This window comes from Pongo abelii, chromosome 2, assembly GCF_028885655.2.
Source record: "Pongo abelii isolate AG06213 chromosome 2, NHGRI_mPonAbe1-v2.0_pri, whole genome shotgun sequence".
In the NCBI taxonomy this organism is placed as follows: Eukaryota; Metazoa; Chordata; class Mammalia; order Primates; family Hominidae; genus Pongo; species Pongo abelii.
Genome location: NC_085928.1, coordinates 92,090,021 through 92,112,771, shown reverse-complemented (window position 1 = coordinate 92,112,771; position 22,751 = coordinate 92,090,021). Strand labels below are relative to the sequence as shown.

General features: G+C 44.1%; 1 protein-coding gene across 6 annotated transcripts in view; it reads left to right on the top strand.

Annotated features, from left to right (window-relative positions):
• PTPRG (protein tyrosine phosphatase receptor type G) overlaps positions 1 to 22,751 on the top strand; it is a 735,254-nt gene that overhangs the window by 649,464 nt on the left and 63,039 nt on the right. For 4 of the 6 annotated variants that reach the window (XM_024244435.3, XM_054551964.2, XM_063722015.1 and 1 more), the window contains 2 exons: positions 7,065 to 7,197; positions 19,390 to 19,476. In XM_024244435.3, the coding sequence (XP_024100203.1) occupies positions 7,065 to 7,197; positions 19,390 to 19,476 (220 nt within the window). The remainder of the gene's footprint in view (positions 1 to 7,064; positions 7,198 to 19,389; positions 19,477 to 22,751) is intronic. The other 2 variants (XM_024244436.3, XM_063722016.1) reach the window with 1 other exon arrangement.

Below are 22,751 nucleotides of genomic sequence, written 5' to 3'. Positions count from 1 at the left end.
CTTCCTGGAGGGTAGGAGGCATTTCAGATGGGTCCATCTGATGTATTGCTGCCGGTAGCATTTATAGTACATTGTACTCCGTTTTTATTTGCTTCTACTGGGATGAGAGCCAAGCCAGTAAAAGGCAAACAGCATTAATTCAGTGATGACATATGCCACTGAAAACTGTTTTTCTTTTCTTTTTTTTTTTTTTTTTTAATTTTTTTTTAAAAAGCAGAATGGAGGCACTTTACTCAGATTCTGCTGGGTGCTGAAATAAAGATGGAGAGAAAGAAAGGCTGTACGGAGAGAAAGAACGGCTGTGGGGAGGTTGTTAACCTTATCTTCCTCCTGCATATGCTCAGAGAGGGTTCGTTAGCATTTTGCTCCAAGTTTCACAGGGAAGACATTTCAGGAGCAGGCTCATTCTTTGAGTCTGGGCTCTAATTGGCCTCACATCACCCTCTGAGTAGCTGTTCACCTGCACATCACATCCACTGGGGGAGTACTGGGTATCAGTTGATACTCCTTTCCTCATTGTCATCTTCTACACACAGATCCAAATGTGCTGAGGAGAATGGACTATGTTACATGGGCAGAGCAACAGCATGGTTAGTTTCTAATTGGCCTAAAAATAAAATCTCTTCAAAAATAAACAGAATTGGAGAAAGCTGCTTTGTACAGAAAGAGCCTCTTCTCTTGAGCCAGGTTATTGGTATCAGGATCATGGTGAGTTTATTAAACCATGATTTTTACTTTTGTTTTTGAGGCCTTTTCAAAAGACCCGAGTTAGTGTTGTTCTGCAGACTCATTGGATCAGAGTGCCATCTTGCAAACTGAAACTAGGCTCGCCAGAGTGAGCTGGCAATGGGAATTGGGAGTGAGGAAAGCTGGTCTGGTGTGACATTAGGGAGTAGTGACGACCCTGGCAAACCAGTGAGACACACCCTGTCTGAAGGGAGTCTGCCGCTTGGTTCCAACTGATGTTTGCCATGTGGGAATTCAGGCTTTTGTTGCCAATCTTGAACATTTCCAGTGGAAGCTACCATTGCTGATTTTTATCTGAATTCCTTTGCTTATTAAATGTTGGTAGCTATCTCACAATTAAAAAATAACTACTAGGAAGGGGTGTCAAACCAGGGTTGCCAGTTCATAACCCAAGTCAGGCAGGAATTGAAGGGCTAGTCCTGCTGGAAAAACTGCATCATCTGGATGAACCAGAGATGGAGGTGAGGAGGAGCTGTTAACCCAGAGGTCCTGTCCTTATCTTAGTGTCACAATTTCGGCATCATGAAGGGAAGCAAACCCCCAGTAACTGGGCAGCTCAGTTCTGCTGTACCCTTCAGGAGGCAGCTAGGTTACCAGCAAAGCTCCGAGTGAAAGTGTGCTGCTCCTGACAGAGGGGAGTGTCTAGTGTTACTATACTGTCAGCATTGTTGCTTGGCTCCATTGAAGGAAAGAAAAGAATGAACATTTCTTGGGCACCTCCTCTGTGTCAGGCACTGTGCTTGGTGCCTGACTGATCCAGAGCAGCTTCATGAGCAGGCAGCCTGTGCACTCACACAGGCCCTGTGCTCAGAAGGGCCTATGCTTGCTTTCATACTCTCTCATACTCTACTGTCACCTTCTCAAAACTCTTTAATAACTTTTGAATGGGCCCCATGATTTCATTTTGTGTTTGGTCCTATAAGTTACGTAGCCATAACTTACACAGTTTGTTTTCACACAGACGATCTTTTTTCACCCTCAGGACTCCCCGAGAGGTGAGTGTTATCATTTGTCTCCCTTTGATACAGGAGTGAACAGACACTCAGAGATGGGCATTTACCCAAAGCCACACAGCTTTAAAGGCCTAAGTCAAAATTTGTACTCAGGTCTGCCTGAGTCTGGAGTGCAGAATTGCCCATCTTGTGGCACATTGCAGCTGTTGTACTGAAAGGCCTACAGCATGTTCTGGTCTCTGGAGGCCTAGGCATGGGGAAGTTTAGCCTCATGGATTGTCGGTGTCTGAGGGCATATAATGAGATGAGTGTATACTCAGTGCCACATTTTGTGTGTTCTAGTAGTCCTAGCAGCTCGCTGTTTTATTAGGGCCACAGATTGAGTCAGGGAGCAGGACGGGTATTTCTTCTGAAGGACACAGCAAGAAGTACGGGGGCCATGCACAGTGGCTCACACCTATAATCCCAGCACTTTGAGTGGGGGCTGAGGCAGGAGGATCCCTTGAGCCCAGAAGTTCGAGACCAGCCTGGGCAACATATCAAGAAAGTGTCTCTACCAAAAAAAAAGGGGGAAAAAGCAGTATGATACAGTCTAGTCTCAGGACAAACTGAGATTCTAGCTCTTTACCAGCAATCTCATCATAGGCAGCCCTTTGTGCTGATACTCAGCACATCTGAAGTTCTGTATGACGGCCACTTACACACTCAGATGTTACAGAGAGGAGTCAGATTCAGCAAACACCCAGTGAGCGCTCACCGTCTCCTGCTGCTGTGTGAGGGTGCTGAGGAAGAGAGTGGTGGTGATGATAAGTAATGATGCTGTTGCTAGGATGGTGGCGGGTGATGGTGTTGCCGAAGTTGGGGTGGTGGTGATGACAAAAATCACAATAGTTAACATTAACCAAGTGCCAGGCAACATTCTAAGTGTTTTGTATGCATTAACCCATTTAATCTTCATCCCACCACAATGCCGTATGCAATATTATTACTTCCATTTACAGAGGAGGAGACTGAGGCACAACGAGGTTAGGTTAGTTGCCCAAAGTTGCAAAGCTAGTAGGAGGCAGAGCTTTGTAACTGTTCTCCCATACATAGGTGGACATCAGCCCTGCCTTTGGGGACCTAGAGTAACAAAAGAGCAATTATAATTGAGTATGATGTGTGCAGTAAGAGTAACACAAGATGATGATGGTGGTGGTGGTACTTGGCATTTGCTTGCTGCCAGGCACACTTCTAGGTGCTTACATGCACCTTCTCATTGAATTCCCCAACAGTCCTGTGAAGTAGGCTCTTTTTATCCCATTTTATAGATGAAGAACTCCAGGTCCAAACTGGTTTAAGTTATTGGTTAAAAGTCACACAGAAAATGGCTGAGCCAGGATTTGAACCTATAATGTCTGCTCTGCCCTTAAGAGATAGTACAAACTGGCGGCTTCAGGAAGCCTCACAGAGAAGGCAGCATTTGAACCAGGACTGAAGGATCAGTAAGATGAATTCTGGCATCAGGAAAGGAAAGGCATTCCCTGCAGTAGGAATGGGAGGGGCAAAGACAGAGAGGCAGGACCATGGCCCAGCATGGTCACTGATTAGGTGAGTGTGGCTGGAACCGTGACATGACTGGGAACAGCAGGAGATGATGCTGGGTTGGCGATGGAAGGCCCTGCTCCTGAAGTGCCTTGCTTTCCCCACTCAGGGGTATCCTGAGGGCCATGAGGAGCTACTTAGGAAAGTGACAGGAGCAGATTTCACTTGGTCACCTGGAGATGGAATCCAATTCCAGGTTCCTGGCACCAGGAAGACAAAGCAGTATTGTGAATTTGAAAATGAAATCAACTTTATCATGCCCCACATGAAAATTCAGTCACACTCCTATTTTTGCTTGGCTTTTATGTAGAAGAACCAAGCCAATGAAACTGCCTGCCATTAGTCAAGGTCAGAGTGAAACTTGTCAGAAAAACTTCCTTAGGTCTCTCACTGACACTACAAGTTATTGCCAACCTGAGAGCTCCTGCACAGAAACTACCATTTGGAGACTGTCCACAGTGGGATTTCAGATAGGCTCCAACCCCCTATGGGAATCCCCCGCCAGTTATTACACACTTTCACCAAATGTCAGAGGGAGAAATGACTCCATTGTGGAAATCAAGTTTGAGCCCAGCTCTGACCTGGGCTGTGACTCAAGAGCCTTGTCTTTGGGATCTTCATTCTCTCTGTGCTGGTGGTTCTCACTTTTTCTGGGGCCTGGACCTCTCTGAGAATCTAATGAAAACTGAACACTCACCCTGTAGAGGAGGAGAGGGGGACAGACATTATCACCAACACAGAGATGCCCCTGTGGCTTCAGGGACGATATAATGTGCCGCTGATCCACACAACCAGATGGTCACTCCCTAACCCCTTCCCAAGGCCAAGAAATTCTGGAGTGGTCACTTTTCACTGGTTTTAGAATGGCTGAAATATGCTGTGCGCGGTGGCTCACGCCTGTAATCCCAGCACTTTGGGAGGCCGAGGCGGAAGGATCATTTGAGGTCAGGAGTTCGAGGGCAGCCTGAGCAACATGGTGAAACCTCGTCTCTACTAAAAATATGAAAATTGGCCAGGTGTGGTAGCGCACACCTGTAATTCCAGGTACTTGGAGGGCTAAGGTGGGAGGATCGCTTGAGCCTGGGAGGCAGAGGTTGCAGTGAGCCAAGATCGTGCACTCCAGCCTGGGTGACAGAGTGAGACCCTGTTTCAAAAAAGAGAAAAAAAAGAATGATAGAAATACCACAGAGGTGGTATTGCCAGTGGTATTGTTTAGGGATATAAGTGTGAGGGACTGTTTTGGCCAAGAGTTCCTTTCTGTGGTTTGGGATGAATAGGACATGGAGTTTGCATTCTTTGTAGCAGCACAGGCAAGAATCCTGTTCCGTAAGGAGCGAGGAGAGGAATAAGACACTGAGAGTCCCTCCTGTACCCAAGGGCTTCACAGAGTGGATACTGATTTTAACTGAACATGCGGCCTATAGCGTCAACCCTCCCAACATTGTTTTCCATTAACAGGACTTCCAGGTCTTTGAGATTCCCCCCACCACCAGCCAGATAATTGCCTGGCTGGGCCACCCCCTTCTGGGACGCCACAAAATTATTCTTATTTGCAACTCTGGTTCCTCTGGCCAGCCACCAGAGCTCTGCGATAAAAGCATTATGTTGATGGAAAGAAGGCATGCCTGATCTTTGTCTGCTTTGGCTTAAAACCCTGCAGGAGTTTCTACTGCTTTTAGGACTAAAATCAGTTTCTTTATTTCAGCCTAAAAGGCTTTGGCTTCATCTGCCTTCCAGTTCCCCATCTGGGTCCTCCTCCCTCTCATTCTTGAACTCCCACTGATTTGATGGTCTCCGTCCAGAACACCCTTCTTCCCCAACTCTCTGTCTGGCTAACTCCCCTTCATCCTTCAACACTTGCCTTCGTTGGGGAGCTCATGGAGACCTGGGCTTGGAGAGCTATTCCCCTATGGCCCCCTGTGCTTCCCCTGGTGCCACGTTCATTGCATTCTAATTGTTGTTGTGCCCACCTCTCCCCGTTTAAAAGATTCCTCCCCATGGGCACAGCAGTGCTACTATCTGATGTACTGCTGTGTCCCCATCCCCTCGCACCAGGCCTGTGCACAGGAGGGGCTTGGTAAGAATCTCTCCTATCTAATGAAAAAATGGAGCAGGGAGTTAGGAAAACGGGCAGGCACAGCTAGGAAGGCACTTTATAAATGGCAAAGTGATCTGTGGAGGTTTTTAATCAGTGTGCTGCACCTACTTGACTCCGTCTTCTTACCTGTGGGCAGAGGATACATCAGGTCCTGTCTGCATCACAGGCCTGTGCCTGAAACAAAGGAGGTGGTCCACATAAAACGCGTTAGAGGAAATCCAGTGAAACGCATCGTAACACACTTCTTCCTGACTCGGGAGTCTTGCCTCTTTAAAAATCTGCTCCCATAGCCAATTCTTTCTTCCCTACTCAGCCTACCTTCTTTCACCTGGAAACTCAGCCTGATTAGCTCTGCATTTAGTCCATCCTGCAGAGGGACACTCCGGGCTGGCTGAATGCTGGCCTCGTTTTTGCAGTGCAGGAGGAATCCTTGCTGGGCTCAAGTCAGCCTGCAGCCAGTGTTAGATTTTTTAAGGGGCTTCTCCCTGTGATCACAGGCAACCTTTGCTTTTTCGCTGCTTGCCTCTGTGCACCTGTGCTCTTCCCAGCCCCAGCACCCCAACCGGGGCTTCATTTGGGCCACCTGGTATGTTCCAGGCATCTTCTTCACAGTGGAAGGGAAGATAGGATCTTCTGCTGAGGCTCCTGGGGACTTCTGAAGATATTTAGGGCCTGGAGAGGTGGAGGAAGGAGCTGCCTGGTTAACAGGTATTGGCCGACCAGAGAGAATCCTGAACTATTTGGCAAGCTTTCCCTGCTAACCTTTAGATTGTGGCTGCTGGTTACAGACGTGCTCTGGGAATAGGGTGTGGTATGGCTTCCTGTCTTTGGGAAAGAAAATAGGAGCTTTTGGAAGGATCTGGGGTAGGTGATAGGATCAAAGGACAAACTGGAGAAGCGTATTTTAGGAAAAACAGGATCTCTGGGGATCTGGGTGGTAGGAGCCCACGGACAGAAGCACCTAGGTGCTCCTGCTGGCATGTGCTGTTGCTCAGTCTTAGAGTCAGTGGTTGAGATTCTAGGGCAAGACGTCGTTGTCCTGGCTTGAGTGCTACATCATTGACCAGAGCAGGGAGCCCCACACTCCGATGATTGTCCCACCATGACTGTATCTGTTAGGGAAAGGTGGTTTCCCAAAGCTGAATCGGGGTGTAGTTGTTACTACAGGAAGGAGTAAGGGATGCTGAGCAGCAAAGAATAGATGGCCATCGTAGTCACAGCCAGTTCTCCTAGTTACCCTAGTGAAACCCATCATGCCAGCCCTCCCGCCCTTGCACTAGAGAACCTGAGAGGCTCTTGGACAGCCATTCCACCCTTGCTTCTTTGAGACTTCAGCACATGTCCTCAGCACATTCAAAGGCTCTTCTGGGTCGGTCATGTTCTTGGGGTAAGGCTGGAATGTCTGTGTCTTCTGTACAGCTGTCTAAAAACACCTTCAACTCTATCTATAAATCCATATAACTGCCAATTACAGAATGCAGCCCACAGAAGAGGCCCTGTGTGGGTTGGGATGGGGCAGGAAATGGTGAGGGCTGCAGATTGCCCCTCCTGTCATGGGGCAGCTCAGAGCAAGTGGCCCAGTTCTCCAGAAACCACACAAAACTGGAACAGAACTCTGCATCAATTCTGGCTCCCACCTCCACTAACCTCTGTCCTCTAACTGGGATGATTTCTCTTGGCAGCGGAAAAAAACACCTCTGGAATGATAAGCCGCCCTGCTCCAGGGAGGATGGAGTGGATCATCCCTCTGATTGTGGTATCAGCCTTGACCTTCGTGTGCCTCATCCTTCTCATTGCTGTGCTCGTTTACTGGAGGTAAGCCAGGCAGCACCTACAGCGTAGATATGGGGGCCAGATGCTGGCCAGGTTTTGCTCACGGGAGGGGAATCCCACGGCCTCTGCATTCAGGAAGGTGAAGTAGCTTAAGTGTTTCTGGTCTTGCCACCTGGGAGGCCATCTTGTCTCTGTTAGACGATGGCAGGGCCAGATCCACTTTTGAGGTCAAGGCACTTATGGTAAGCTTCTGGGATTTAGTACCAAAGAGGTTTTTGTTTGAGAACCAGGGAGTTCCAAGTTAAGATCCCAGCTCTGCTACTTTTCTAGATCCAAATCCCATGTCCACTTTGATTGTTAGTTTCAGAACCAGCAAAATGAGTTAACAAGTCATAGCATTTGCAGTTTTTCTGAGATGGTGCTTTTTACTTTGTTGTAGTCACATAATAACTCCTCTTTACCTTAGAATTTTTTTTCATAGTCTTTCACTGAAAATTAAATTGGGTAATAGAAAAACATTTAGCATATTATGTGGTTTTTAATATATGTAAGATTAGAATGGCAGATTGTAAGCTACCCAGATTCTCACTGCTTCTCATGGGAAGCCAGGTTGCAGCCCTGTTTAGAAGTTGTGTTTTTTCAGCCGGACCGTCTCAGCCAGTTCAGCTGAGCAACTCCATCAAGCGCACTCGGTTGGCCTGGGTGCCTTCACTTCTCAGACTAATGTAGGAGGCTTCTGCCCTTTATCTGACAGGCTTCACCAGTGAGAAACAGGTGTCATATTTTCATCTCTCCCTGCCTTCTTTCCATTCACTCAATTTTGAGCCCATACTTTGTGCCAGTCTTCTAGACAAAAATGATTTCTGAAGAAGTGAGTAAAACAGATAAGAATCCTTACTGTCATGGAGCTTACATTTTAGTGGAGGAGGCAGGCAATAAACAAAGCAAATAACTAAAACATGTAATTTCTAAGATGGTGGTAACTGGATAATGGAGAAAGCTTAAATCTGGAAAGGGGAGGGGCCCATGGGGGCCTAGCAGGAGTGTTCAGAGTGGTCAAGGAGATGATACCTGAGCAAAGACCTAAAGGAGGAGGGAACCAAATGGGCTCCACCTGGGGCAAGTTCCAAGTAGAGGAAACAGCACATGCAAAGGCCCTGAGGCAAGGGCATGCCTGGTGTGTACCAGGAACAGCCAGAGGTCAGTGGGGCTGAGACGTGAGGACAGGGGTAAGGTGGCAGAAAAGGGTATCAGAAAGAAACAAGGTAGAGCAGGATCGGGTCATGTTGCACAGCCTTGTGGGCCATTGTTAATGCATTGCCTTTCACTCGAAGATGAGTAGGGTTTGGTACAGAAGAATGTGATTTGACTTGAAGATTACTTGGCTGCTGCGTTGAATACAGACTGAAGAGGAGCAGGGGCAGAAACAGAGACCATCGGGGAAACCACTGGACTAGTTCAAGAAGGACACGATTGTGTCTCGGATGAGGGTAGCAGTGTAGGTGGTGAGAATTCATTGCGTATAGATCTATTTTGAAGGTGGGAGCAACAGAATCTGCTGGCAGATTGGGTCTGTTCCTAATTGGCTGGAACAGGAGAATAAGGAAGGAGGTCATCTCAGGTTTCCTCAGGCGTCTGACGGCAACCATAAGCCCTTTAGTGCTGCAGACCAGCAAGATTATGAAGTATGTTGTATTTTGGGGTGAGCATAGGAACGCTAGACTCACCTTCATGTCATCCCTTCTCTAGGAAAAAGTATTGTGCAAATATGTTTGAAGCCCATTGGTAAATTGGAGGCCACCTAGTGTGAGTTTAACTAATCAAGTGAGGTTAACAAGGTCAGCATGCCTGTCTTGTGACTCTGCTCAGCACTGTTTGATTTTAGTCTCAGGCTGTCACCACAGGGGAGCAGAGAAGTCCCACAGCTGCCACAGCATACAGAAACACCTTGTACCCAGCAATTCTGGCAAAACCCTCCAGATTGTTTCTGACTGCCCCACCTTGGTTCCTCTACCCACCGCTAAATGGATCACAGTGACCAAGAAGGACCATGGGGCCAAACAGGCATCAATACCCAGCCGGCCAAAACATGAGTATTTACTGCAGGTTTCTTATAGGGAAGGGCTGTGTCATGTAGTAAACAGCTTTAAAATCTTTCCATTCAAGATGTATTTTCCCTTTAGAAAATGACAACTGTTTATACTTCTGAAAATCTCAGTGAGTCCAAATGGAAAATATGAATAGAATAATATCTTAATATTTCCTGTCTGAAATATTTTTATGATGTTTATTATACATGTATGCATATATTTCATCAAAAGCTTCATTTACAGTAACCAGAGCTTTAAACTTCATCCAACAGAGTCTGGACTTGAGCTTTTACCAAATTCCTAATCCCAGTAGCACAAAAAATGAGTGTGAAGAAGAAAATTCTTATAGAGCAAGGAAAGTAAAATTAAATTAGTGTTAGGATGAATGAGTTGGCTAAGCATACAGCCTAGAGGGGACAAGGACCTTTTTTCTGTCCAACTTTTTACAAATTATTATAAATGCGAAAGAAGGAAGCATTGGGGAGCTCACATAGAAAATTGGTAAATACAGAGGAGACGTGTGTTTCCCTTTGGCAATGCAGTTTTTTAGCTAGAACAACAGTGCTTTTCTTCTGCCTTTTGAGGCACAGTAAGACTGGATGATTGGCAAACAGACTTGACATAAGTAGAGCATTGAGGCGGATCAAAACCTTCTGGATCATTTCTTCAGGAGGCAGGCCTGGCACCGGGAGGTTCAAACCTGCTCACTGTGGCAGCATTTTCTACCACAACCAAGGAATGGCCCTCTGCAGTTATTCTGATTTTTCAGTGTGTTTTCTCCGAGTTGTTGATACTACAACTTAATAGGTTCATGAAATAGTGGAAAACTATACTCAAGGTCTCTGAATTCTGTCTCTTCCAAGTCTCCTGCTGTACAATGGTGTTAGTACTAATGTTCAGTGAGTCCTTTTGAGGGCCAGGCACTGTGCCAAGCAATTGGTGGCACCATCTCATGTGATTCTCACAACAGATCTGTATGGTAGGTACTATCACTGTCCTTTCTATTTGACACACATTCTTTGACCAAGGAAGAGAACGAGAACTCACATTTGTTGAAAGCCTGCTATGGGCCAAATAGTTGGCAATATCATCACCCACTGTGTTGGTCAGAACCCTTTTCTATTGCAGTTGACAAAAATCCATTTCAAAATGCCTTAAAGCTCAAGGGGGAAAAAAAAGTTTGATTCATGGAATTGAGAAGTTCAGGAGCATTGGGCCTGGCTGAATTTGTAAGATGGAACATCAGGACTTGGCTGGTTTGGTCTGTCTGTGTTTCTCTTGCCCTCACTTTCTGGGATCTGCTGTCTGTGTGGTCTTCTCGCTCAAGCAGGCCCTATGCCTGTTTCCACAGAGCAGCCTCTGGCCATGTTAGACTTACATGTCTCCACCCTAGTGCAAAGGGAATCTTTCTCCTCTAATAGTTCCACTTAAGTCCCAACATGGCATCTCTTATTACTGACTTATGTCATTTGTCCATACCCCGGAGTCGTCTGGTGGCCAAAAGGATGGAACATTCTTGTCAGGCCTAGGTCTTATATTTAACTCTGGAGCTCAGAAGTAGGATCAGTGCCATTGCCATCAAAACCTTGGACCGAAGCCGAACAAGGGATGGCTTTCCAAAGGACCATCAAGACCTAAAAAAGTGAGTAGAAGGTTCAGCTAAGTATTCTGTTACTTAAAAAATTATAAAGCTGTTTCTATTGCATGTGCACTGGAGCCATTTTCAGCTTCCTATTATTTATGCAATGCTTACAGAGTTCCTGCCATGCATCCTGGTGGGCCTAGAGATTTAGAGATGAGATCCCTTGGCCCTCACAGTCCATTGGAAGAGGCAGATGAGTAAATAGAATCGAGTATGGGGAGTATTTGGAGAAGGATAAATCCAAGTTGCTATAACAGCATATAGGAAGGGCTTCAGCCCAACCTGGAATGGGGGTTTGGGTCAGGGAAAGCTCCCTGAAGGACCTGGGCCTTGAAGCACAACCAGCTGTCAGCCAGGTGAAGAGGGTGTGGAAGAATGAGGCTGGGGAGAAAAAGCCTGGCCTACTGCAAGCAGATACATGTGGCTCAGTGTTGTTGGAGCAGAGTGTGGGGACAGCAAGGGCCGGATCATGAGGGCCTCATCGAAGGGAGATGTGCCATATCCTGAGGATGATGGGAAGGTATTGAAGGAGCCAAAACTGCAGGAGGGCAAGATCAGAAAGAAACACTACTGTGTCTAGAGACTGTAACATGGGCCTATAGTCACATAGCCTGGATTTGGAGCCACATTCCACCACACTTTTTATCTGGGCAGCTGTGGAGCATGTGTTCCTACCAGCAGTGCTGTCTTCTCTAAGGTGTGAATTTGTTTTGGGGAGATTTTTATAAACTTACTTTGTGTATAAAGCACAGATTTACATACACATAAATAGCCTTGTGCATTCGTGGTATTAAAATTGGCACTGGGCAATTGTGGGGGGGGGTCTAAAAGGGCCCCTTAGAGGAAGTGCCAATGAAAAATAGGTCAAGAAACACTGCTTTAGACAAAGACTTCTCCACCAACTTCGGTTTCCTCATCTGCAAAATATAGTTAAGAAATGGGCCACAAGTTCACGTGAGGATTCAGTGCAAGCTGTGGAAAATGCTTGTCCTGGTGCCTGGCACATGGTGAATGTGCAGGTAGCATTATACCAGATCTGACTTTAGGGAAAAATGGAAAATAAAACTCTGGGTCCTGGTATGCCTCAAATGAAGTTTTTTTTTTAATAAGGAAAATCAAATGTACAGATCTAAATGAATTTTGTCCTTTAAATGTCATCACATTGTATAGCTGTACACAGTTTCCAATATGTCCATTGCATACAACATGCTTGAAAATAACTTTTGGAATTTCTTTCTAGAGTTCATTCTTTTGAAGGATCTCAGTTGTGCAAAGTATTTATCCTAGAAATAGACAAAACTCATCTGTTTGGAGCTAAATATAGCATAAATGTAGGTTAACCAACTGAGCAGAACCACTTTGGGCCAAAAAAGGAAAGGGGTGACTATAATGTTAATGAAATTGGTTTGGGTGATGCTCCTAATAGGCCTTAAAGGCAATTCCAGAGGAGGACATTCCTAAATAACTGGGTTAAAGACATGACCCCACTCCCACCCGCAACCCCAGGAAACAACTCTGAAACCCAGTGGCCAGCCTCATTAATTCCAGGTTGGCTGTATTAGAATAAGCTTCATTGCTGTTGCAGCAGACATACCCCAGCACCCCAGTGGCTTAATAACACACAAAGGTTTATTTCTCACCCACGTGAGGTCTGACAGGGTTGAGCAGCCCTCCTCCACTAGTGGTTTCTCTTTCTGAAACACATATCTCCAAACTGGTGTAGCAGGGATAGAGAAGTTGAGGAGGCACCAAGCTCTCAACCGCTTGGCCTAGAAGTGGAACCCTTCACTCCTCCATTCACCACTGGCCACAGATGGTCACACAGCCCCAAGGACACAGATGAGGTAGGGGGAACACGTGGGTATTTGCTAAGCACTGCCACAGTATTCTTAAATATTTAAACCCATTGGTATCATTGAATTATGTATGTGTTTCCTGAAAGGGAGAACTTTGGAGACCAATCATTAGTCTGTACTTAAAATTTGGCTGAAACTAAAAACCATGAGCAGAAACCTCGGATACCTGTATGTCTGAGAGACCTCAGACATCAGTCTCATCGGGGACTATTTGAGCAGTGTTTTTATAGGCAGCAACATAGATCTGTGGGGAGACATTTATTCTAAAATGTTTTTAGCTGAGCTGTTTCAGGTAGGATGCTACAGTTCTCCCTTGAATGTCCCTCGCAAAGGTCTGCCTTGAAGAGCTGTAGGAACCAGAATCTGTAATAACACAGAAGTTGCTATAAAACTAGGAAGAAATGTACGCAAAGTGATTTTGGACAAGGGGCAGGGTTGTGAGGCAGATAATAAAAATAAAATCAACTAACAGTTACAGCTTTAACGGCACCCTATTGTGTGCCTTATAAATATTGCAATCCATATTAAGCAGGCAGTGGTTCAGAGCTATTGGAAATAAGGGAAAAAAATCAATTCAAAAGTTTTCGCAGTGTGCCATTTTGGTCTTTTTACTTAAGATGGTAGTAAAACATACCTTCTGAATTGCAACAGTCAGATACTGCATTCCAAGAGCTCCGCATCCCCTGCCTTACCAAGACAAGCTGTTTATATGGCAATAATGTGCTGACATTCCTGAAAAGACTTGGAGCAGCACAGCTGCTGCCACTCAGAGAGAAGAGGAAAATTTTTGGAAGGTTTCTTTTTGATTTACATAATTTGAGGTTAATGCTGGGAGAGGAGCTATGTGCCCGGTGTCCAATCAGTGTGCTAGGGGGTGCAACTTATTTATTAGTTGTGCTGTAGAATAGCATAGCTATTAAGAGCAAGACATTTCTATCTGCTTAGAATTGTATTACAAAGATATTTTTCGTTTGTTTTTTTTTTTTCTGTAATCCTGAGAGATGTTGCATAGGAGGTAGTTCTTACTGCTCTGATGAGCAATATCTCACCCCTGAAATGGCTTTGTATATCTGAAAAGGCTTTGTATATCTAAAGGTTCTCAAGCAAAAAACCTTTTTTTTTTTTTGAGATGGAGCTTCACTTTTGTCACCGAGGCTGGAGTGCAATGGCGTGTCTCGGCTCACTGCACCTCCACCTCCTGGGTTCAAGCAATTCTCCTGCCTCAGCCTCTCGCACAGCGGGGATTACAGGCACCCACCACCACGCCCAGCTAATTTTTGTATTTTTAGTAGAGACGGTTTTGCCATGTTGGCCAGGCTGGTCTCAAACTCCTGACCTCAGGTGATCCACCTGCCTCGGTCTCCCAAAGTGCTGGGATTACAGGCGTGAGCCACCACGCCTGGCCAAGCAACGAACCTTTTATGACTATGTACCATACTAGACATATGCTCAGCAGATTATACCCCCACCTAATTAGTATACAAATCCTGGGAAATAATTAGTATTGTTATGTTCATTTTGCAGATCAGAAAACAGAGGCTTAGTAAGATCATGTGACATCCCCAAGTCACAGCGTTAATTTTTGGTGGATTGTGGATTTGAACCCAGACAATTTGACTTCACAGCCCACTGGGTTAACCAATACGTTATCTTGTCCAGAGGAGGAGTAGCATGCCTGGTGGCATATACTTCCCTCCATAGCCTACTTTTATAGTGCATGTTTATGTGTCAAAAAGACACTCCAGGAAAAGGGGATGTCTCCACTGCTGGACATGGTGGGACTAAACTAGTTTGGAAGGCCAGATATAAATCATCCTTTGTTTTGGATTTGCCAAAATCATGTGGAAGAAAACTTCAGAAACCAATTATATTTTCAAGTGTTCTGGAAGCTGACTAGTGGTATTCACTCAGTTACATCTCCATTATTTGAGAAGATTTTGATGTTGAATAATATAACCTATTTGGTCTTAGTCCCAGCTGATCAGTGCTAGTTTTCTTGATATTAAATGTTTAATATCTTATTGACCATAACTCTAGCCTAGAAAAAGACTTTCAAAAGTATAGAGCAGCTTTACTTCTCAAATTCAGATAGGGCTGAGCTAACTGCAGATTCTGGAACAGAAAACTGGAAACTCTCTAAGTGGGAATTGTAACATCTGACCTAGGTTTGTTAAAATTTGGTATGAGAAGGATTTCACACTCTGATCTGGTAGATTCACTTCAGCACATGACCAAGCCATCTGTAAATTCTGTGGTAAATCAGTCAACACCAATTTAGCCACATATGCAAATAGGAAAAGGTCTCTCTTTTACTCTAAGTCCCATCTTTAGATTTTCAGAAATTTTGCCATGTGTTGGTGCCTCCTCATTAAGAATGCTGTTCATGAAAACAAGTGAGTTTTGTTGACATTGCAATTTTTTTTCTTCCCTGGATGTTCAGTGGGAGACAGAGTGTAATAAATATGAAGGGATGCAAACCGCAAATGTGTGGGGGATTTGTGTTGGCATAATGGAGGCTCAGGCAAACAAACAGATGCATGCGAGAGTCGAGAGTGGCATGTGGTAACACCCCTCTCTTGCTTGAGGGATGACTGGCCACATGTGCCTCACTGGAACACAGATCCCTCCTGTACTGCCACAGTAGCAACAATGACACCAGAGCTGCTGTGAGCCCAGGCACATGCTCTTCACCCATCTGCTTTAGCGGCCGACACTTCCAGGTCTACTTGATGATGACTGGATTTTGGTATAGGTGTTTGTCCCCTTTTCACCCCAGCAAAGTCACAAAGGAGACAGGTGTCATAAGAATGATTTCTCCCATGCAGGTAACTGTGAAGACGTAGGAAAGGGGAAATGCCCCTGTTAACCAGCAATCATGGCTGAATTAATACAAAGAACACCTTGTTATTTAATCCTCCAACAGCCATGCGTGGTAGGCAAGGCATCAGGGACTGCATCATCCTTGTCCCAAGAGAGGAAACGGTTTCCAGAAGGGGGAATGACTTGTCCAGGATCATAGAGCTTGTAAGTTTTAGAATTTCTCAGACTTAGGGTTTTGGGTTTTTTGTTGACCTAAGACCCTTTATGGCTGGCCTAGTTACTCCTTTGTTAGTTCATTCAACATTTCTTAAGCATCTAGTTAGTTCCAGGCACTGGAGAGCCATTGAGGGGACAGAGTTCCTGCATTTAAGTGGCTCATACCTTAGAGGAAGAGAGGAGCAGGTAAACAAAGGTAATCCCAAATAGAGGTCAAAAACTGGTGGCCTCCAGACCAATTTTATTTAGCTGACATGTTTTTTAAAATCTTGAATTATTTAGAAAATAGAAAGATTTGATGAAAAACCCCAGTTGTCTGGCTTGTGATAAACTGGACAATTTAGCGACGTGTTCTCAGATTCCCTTGTGTCGTTGGTGGCTGGATGGCGCCATGGTAGCCCATTTTTGAGAGGCTCTCCTTTGCCAGTTTGCCAGTCTCTGCCCTCCCCGCTATTCCCTACTTGTTTGGCCCCTGTGGGTGGTTGATTTTGCATTCCCCTGGGTTGCAATAGTGATCAAGGAAAATAGCGTGTTCTGGGAAGGACTCTGACCACAGCCAGGGTTAGGTGAGAAGGAAAGGGAGCCAAGAAGGATTTCTCGGAGGAGAGAATGTTTGGACTGTATTTTTTACAAAACAAAGAGAAGGCTGGGTGCGGTGGCTCATGCCTGTAATCTCAGCATTTTGGGAGGTCAAGGCAGGTGGATCACGAGGTCAGGAGTTCAAGAACAGCCTGGCCAAAATGGTGAAACTCCGTCTACTAAAAATACAAAAACAATTGGCCGGATGTGGTGGTGGGTGCCTGTAATCCCAGCTACTTGGGAGGCTGAGGCAGAGAATTGCTTAAAATCGGAGAATGCAGTAGGCGGAGATCACACCATTGCACTCCAGCCTGGGCAACAGAGCAAAACTCCATCTCAAAAAAAAAAAAAAAGAGAAAGAAAAAGGACAAGTGCTCCAGGCAGAGGTCACTGTGTAGGAGATGACCCAGAAGCACTGGATCATGGCACATTCATTATTTCTTAGGGCAAACTCTGCCAAACTGCCCTTCCTTTATGCAAAGCAAAGTCCACTGTTAACGGGTAGAATCAGATTCTTTTCTGGAAGATTCTACATGTACAAAGGCACTGGGTCAGTCCTGGTTGCTCAGTGTCCTCTTATGCTGAGGGAGAGAGTGAGAATCAAAAGGTAGGTTTATATAAAACTTTGTCTAGTCTGGAAAACGCTGAGCTTCCAAGTCATTATTTTTGGTGGGTTTGTGTGATCACCATCTTTTCTACCAACAGACCAGTTACTGGACCACAGGTATTCTGGCATCATTTTTTTCTTTTAAAACTGGTGAGTGTGCCATTCTTTTCTTTTTGGAACCCGTATCTGTGGCCATATTTCAAGACTTTTTTTTAATCATTAGGAATAATTTTTACAGTTCAGCTTTTCAAAGCCTGACAATGTGTCAAGCCATTGGGGAGAACTCAAGCACATTTTGTGGTGCCAAAATATGGCTTGCCTCAGAGGGTTTGAGTTTATGACGACACCGTGGTGTTAAACTATCTTGCTCTGAGATGCTAAAAGAGATGGGGGTAGGGAGTCTTTTGAGGTCCCCAGCTGTTCCTGGAGGTGGTCACCCCTTTTTTTCTTTCTCCATGTGCCTGTGCTGGGAGATCTGGGTCACATGGCAGCTAATGCTGCCGATCCCAGGCAACTTTTTGCTCAATAACTGTTTCCCAAATGGCTACTCAGGGGCCTTTCAGAATTCACGAGAGCTGTCAGTTGTTATAGTAACCGGCCCCCTGCTGTCGAGTTGGCCCTGAGATGCCAGTGGAAGCTCTTGGAACAAGCTAACACATAGTCATTAGACAAAAGCGGAAAGAGATTCACTGCTAAAGGTTGCCAGTTAAACATGCTCCATGATACTTAAAAAGCTGGACTGATTCTGTTAGGGAAGCGGTGGGTGGGTAAATTTTTAAACCAAGCTTACTTTTCAGGAAAGGGAAACTCCTTGTATGTTCAGTCTATTCTAGGTAACAACCATCTTTCTTTGGATTTCTCAGAAATAACTGTCTTCTCCCCCCAGGGTTGATCATGTCTGTTCTGCTGGTTTGCTCAGGTAGCCTCAAATATCTCAATTATTCAAGGTATTAGTTATTGATTGTGTGGCATTTGCTTCTCAGCAAAAGTGTTGTCAGTTTACGGGTGGTAGTTTTAAGCGCCTGTGATTGTGTGTGAGGAAAAACTGCGGAGATAGCCGGCTCTGCTCCAAAATTCCTGAAAGAGTGAATCTGGCAGAATTCAGAGTAGGGCTAAGGGTTGAGAAAAAGTCTAAATATTTTAGGAAGCTGCAAATTTCAAGTTTTTATGAGAATTTGTAAAAACATTCCAACACACTCATGATTTCTTCAGATTAATGTTCGTAGCCACACTGGGTATATCCATGATGTTTGTAGGACAGTTGTTGTAGTTCCGGGATGTACTCAATAGAGGGAGACAAGAAGTTCTGTGTTACAGCAATCCCTTCCCCCTTTTAATCGTATTTCCAAATTTGACTTCTCCAAGTTTTGGTTCCTGTGCCAAGCACTTTTACCCAATATGGAGTCTAATAATTAACACAATCATTGAAAGCTTGTATTAAGGGTGAAGAAAACCTAACACTCAAGAATTAGAGGATGTTCATTCCTAGAAGTAAAAAACCACCAGCGGACTCAATAGTTAACAAAATGTTAACTCCTTCGGAATTACATACCTGGTTTCAGAATTCTTTGTGGGACTCAACAGAACTTCCAAAAAAAGAGAACTTCCATATATCTGAGTTTGTCATTGCTATTTTATCAACAGAGTTTGGAAAGAATAGGAATCATTTCAGTGTGAAATCCTATAGCCCAGCTGGTTTGGGAGACTAAATATAATTAAATAAATACTTTCAAGTGTTCTTGTGTGACAGAAGTGCATCTTTCAAATTCTGTAGCCAAGTCTCAGATGCTACAGTTATTTAAGTTTTAAGGGGAAACTAAATATAGGACTTAATATATAGTAATAACTTGCCAACTGCTGTTCCCATCTCCCTGAGGTGCCTCTCCTATTTATTCTCCAATCTGTATTGTGAATTAAGAAAATGTTTGTTCTGAGATGAGAGGAAAGCATGGGGTAAAAGACAAAACTCGAAATGTGTCTAATGGCACCAAATTCAGAGACATTTGTGGCAGAAGGGAGGACCAAATGATCTCCAAGTTCACTTTACTCCAATGATATTTTAAGCCATTCTGTTTGCCAGGGCAGTGTGTCAAAGGTGGAAGAGTGGGTATATGAATGATAAGGGTCATCACTGTGTTTGTGATATCCTAACCTTCCATTAACACCAGGGTAATAGAGGCTGTGAATACGTAAAGATGACTTACAAGAGTAAAGTTCCCACTGGGTATTTCTTACCTCAGCATAAAAGCTCCTCATAAGCTCCTTTGTGCATAAGCATCCTCTTTTGAAAATGTCACAGATGAGGCCTGATGACGGGGTCTGTCTGTGTTAGATGGGAGGGGAGGGCATTTGTATGGAACTCTTGGTGGCCAATTGAAAATACTGTATTCTACACCTGTTCTCTTTTGTTTTTTGTCCATTTAGAGGGTGTAACAAAATAAAGTCCAAGGGCTTTCCCAGACGTTTCCGTGAAGTGCCTTCTTCTGGGGAGAGAGGAGAGAAGGGGAGCAGGTGAGGGGCGGTCAAGCTTAAGTGGGGGGCGTCTTGATGGCGGGGACTGGCTTGCCAAATTTTTGTTTTGTTGCCATGGGGATTAAAGTCTTGTAGATGGCACAGTGCTGAAACTCACCTGCTTTACCTGAATTCCCAAAAGTAAGACTTGGAAATATCAATTCAGCTTGTGGGTAGCTGGTACCAATTAAAGTATGTCCTGTGTGTGCTTGCTTTGCTTTATTTTGCAGTTTTGGGGTGTTATTTGTTTCCGGGTTTGTATGTACTGGGGGTGCTCTATGTTTGTGTGTCTGTATGTGTGTTGCATCCATTTTCTTTCCAAATTTTCAGATATTTGCATGGTTTTGAGCTTTTAAAAAAACATATAATGCATGCATATAGCCTTGTGTGAAAAATACCTCTTAGAAACCTAAATTTGTATATAAGTTAGGGATGAAGAGTAGGAAGGGGAGAGAGAAGTGAGCAAACGTGGATGTACTATGTGTTTTTCCTTAAGAATGGTGAATTTTTTTTTTTTTTAAAGGAAACGCATATGAGTTCTGGATAGTTTGAATACTTGGAAAAATTATTGTCCTGGAAAGATTTATAATAAATGTTTGGAACTCATGATTGTACAGTTTTAATCACCACACTTGAGTCTCTTGATAATGTTTCTGTAAGGCCTGTCTTAGGCAAACTGTATTTAATATTAATATCTTTTAATATTAAATTGCTAATTAGACTAATTCACTAATCCATATTATGTCAGGAGCAGTCCCTTTTTACTTTCAATGAACGAATTTATAGGATTTATGTTAGAATTTTTACATGGAATGATTCATCTCCATTGGTTGTGGGTAAAATGTGTGTGTGTGTGAGATGAAATTTTAGATATCCAACTATTATAATCAGATAAACCTATGAAATCTGAGAAGGTATAGTTTAGGAGTTGTGACAGATTAATGAGAAAGTACATGATCTATTTTCTTTTACACTATACTGTGCAATTTTGGCCTTGTAGGGAAAGCAATAACTGCTAACACTGGTAACTAAATTATTCTGTGATCCCTTTTTGCTTATTAATGTCTTTAATTTCTAATACATTTTCAAAACTAAGGATAGAAACTGAAATAGAAACTTCTCTGTATAGTTTTGGAGTCAAAGGCTAATCTTAAGAGAGGAAGACATTGGACATCACTTAAATGCCTAACTGTCATACCCAGTCCATTATAAATATGTTGTGTTTTTGACTATAACACTTTAAAAAGCCAGCATCACCTTATGAATATCACAAAGATAAATGCACATCCAATTTCAAATCCTCCCCAGAAGTGATGACGTAGCCTGCCAGACTATTTCTTTTATGTACTTCGACCCCCACATGTCAGTGGGCCCATTATAGATATATTTTAGATCCTAACAGAGATGCCCCAGTCTCTCTGGTATCTTCTCTGCTGCTCAGTGAGGGAAGCACAATCAGTTTCATCTAGGTCTAGGAGTTGGGAACCATCTTGTGAAACTACAGGTATTTATAGAATCCCTCTGATTGTGAATCATATCATTTACTTTTTAAAATAGTGTAGCAGCTTAAAAGACAGACTTTGGCTCAGGGAGATATGTGTTCTAACTGCAGCTCTGCCACTTCCTGGCCCTGCGACTAGGAAGGGCCCATAGGGCCTTAGTTTCCTTATCTAGAAAATGAGTCTAATGATAGCAACTTTTCATGAGGTTGTTGTGAAGATTAAATGGGGGCAGTATATGTAAAATGCATAGTGTGTGAAATATATTAACCCGTTGAGAAGATGAGGAAATTCAGGCTCTGAGAAGTTGTCACTTGGCTAGGCCACCCTGCCTAAGTGGCTGCCTTGGGACTCCACTGCAGTGGCGTGAATCCTGAGCAGTACCCCCTCTCACAGCTACGTGTGCTATGCTAAGTACTCCATGAAAACGGTATGGGCCAGATATAGATCCTGTCCTCAAGGGGCGCCATGTCTGTGCTCTTCCTTATGCTAGCCGCCCTGCTGTACTGTACAATTCCTCATTCTGGCCCACTGTCCCCTCTCCTTCCCCATGCTCTCTCCCCAGGCACTTTTGCTGCCTCCTTTCCTGACCCATGTCCATCCTGCTGCTGTTCTATAAAAGGGCTTTGAAAGACAGGGTGCCCCCTACCTCTGCCAGGCTTCTGCAGGAGGCTGGAATGCAAGCACTTCAACAAGGCTCTCTCTCACCTTTGCCTTTTTCAGTCCGCTCTCATTTTCTTTCCTGGCTTGTATCTCCACCTAAAATGTGGCCAGGAATCAGAAGAAGAGCCCCCAGTGATAGCTAAATTGCAACCCTCCAAACAGCTGCAAGAGCTGTTACAGAATCCCTACACATTAACTTCATGTGGCATTACTCTTCTGCCCCTGTCATCTCCCGGTCCCACAGCAGGAAGGAAGGAGACTGTGCCGGTAAGACGCGTTGCACAGAGAATTGCTAAAAGCAGGACAACAGCTATGAGAGGTGATTATCCTCCCAGAAAGGAGAGGAAAAAAACATTGAAGATCAGACCCAAGTATTTAATTTTTTAATAAAGCTGATTTAAGTTTTGAGTAAGTAATACTTGACATGATTCAAAATAAAAAAGTTTAAAATTATATACACCACTAAATTACCATCCCATCACTCACCCACCCTGCTCCCTACCTCCTCATAAATAGGTAGCCCCTATTGCTAGTTTGTTGTCTATTCTTCCAGGGATTGTTACACATATATAATATATAAGCAAATAATGAATATCCTTTTATCCCCTTGTACACAATGGAATACAGCATGTGCGATCGTGTGCCTTGCTGTTCTCACTTAACACAGGTTTTCCCTATGCCTATATAATTTCCTCATTCTTTTACACAGAAGCATGGTATTCCTTTGTATAGATGTGTCATGATTTAATTAACCTATCCCCTGTGGCTGTCATTTTGATTGTTCTCCATCTTTTGTTATTATAAACAATCGTGTGATTAATAAGTTTATGTGTCACTTTGCAAGTGGATAAGCATGTCTGTAGGAAAATTTTCAGAGGAAAATTTATTGGCTGTATTACAAGGTACGTGCTATTGTGCATGTATGGTGCCAAATTGCCCTCCATAATGGGGTACCAAGGCGGGCTTCTCTCTGCAGTCTATGAGCATGCCTCTTTCCCTACAGCCAACCCAGCACACTGCATTGTCAAACTTTGGCCTTTTTACTAACCTCATAGGTGAAAAAGAAACGGTGTCTCGGTGTGGTTTTAATGTATTGTCTCTTACTATAAGTGG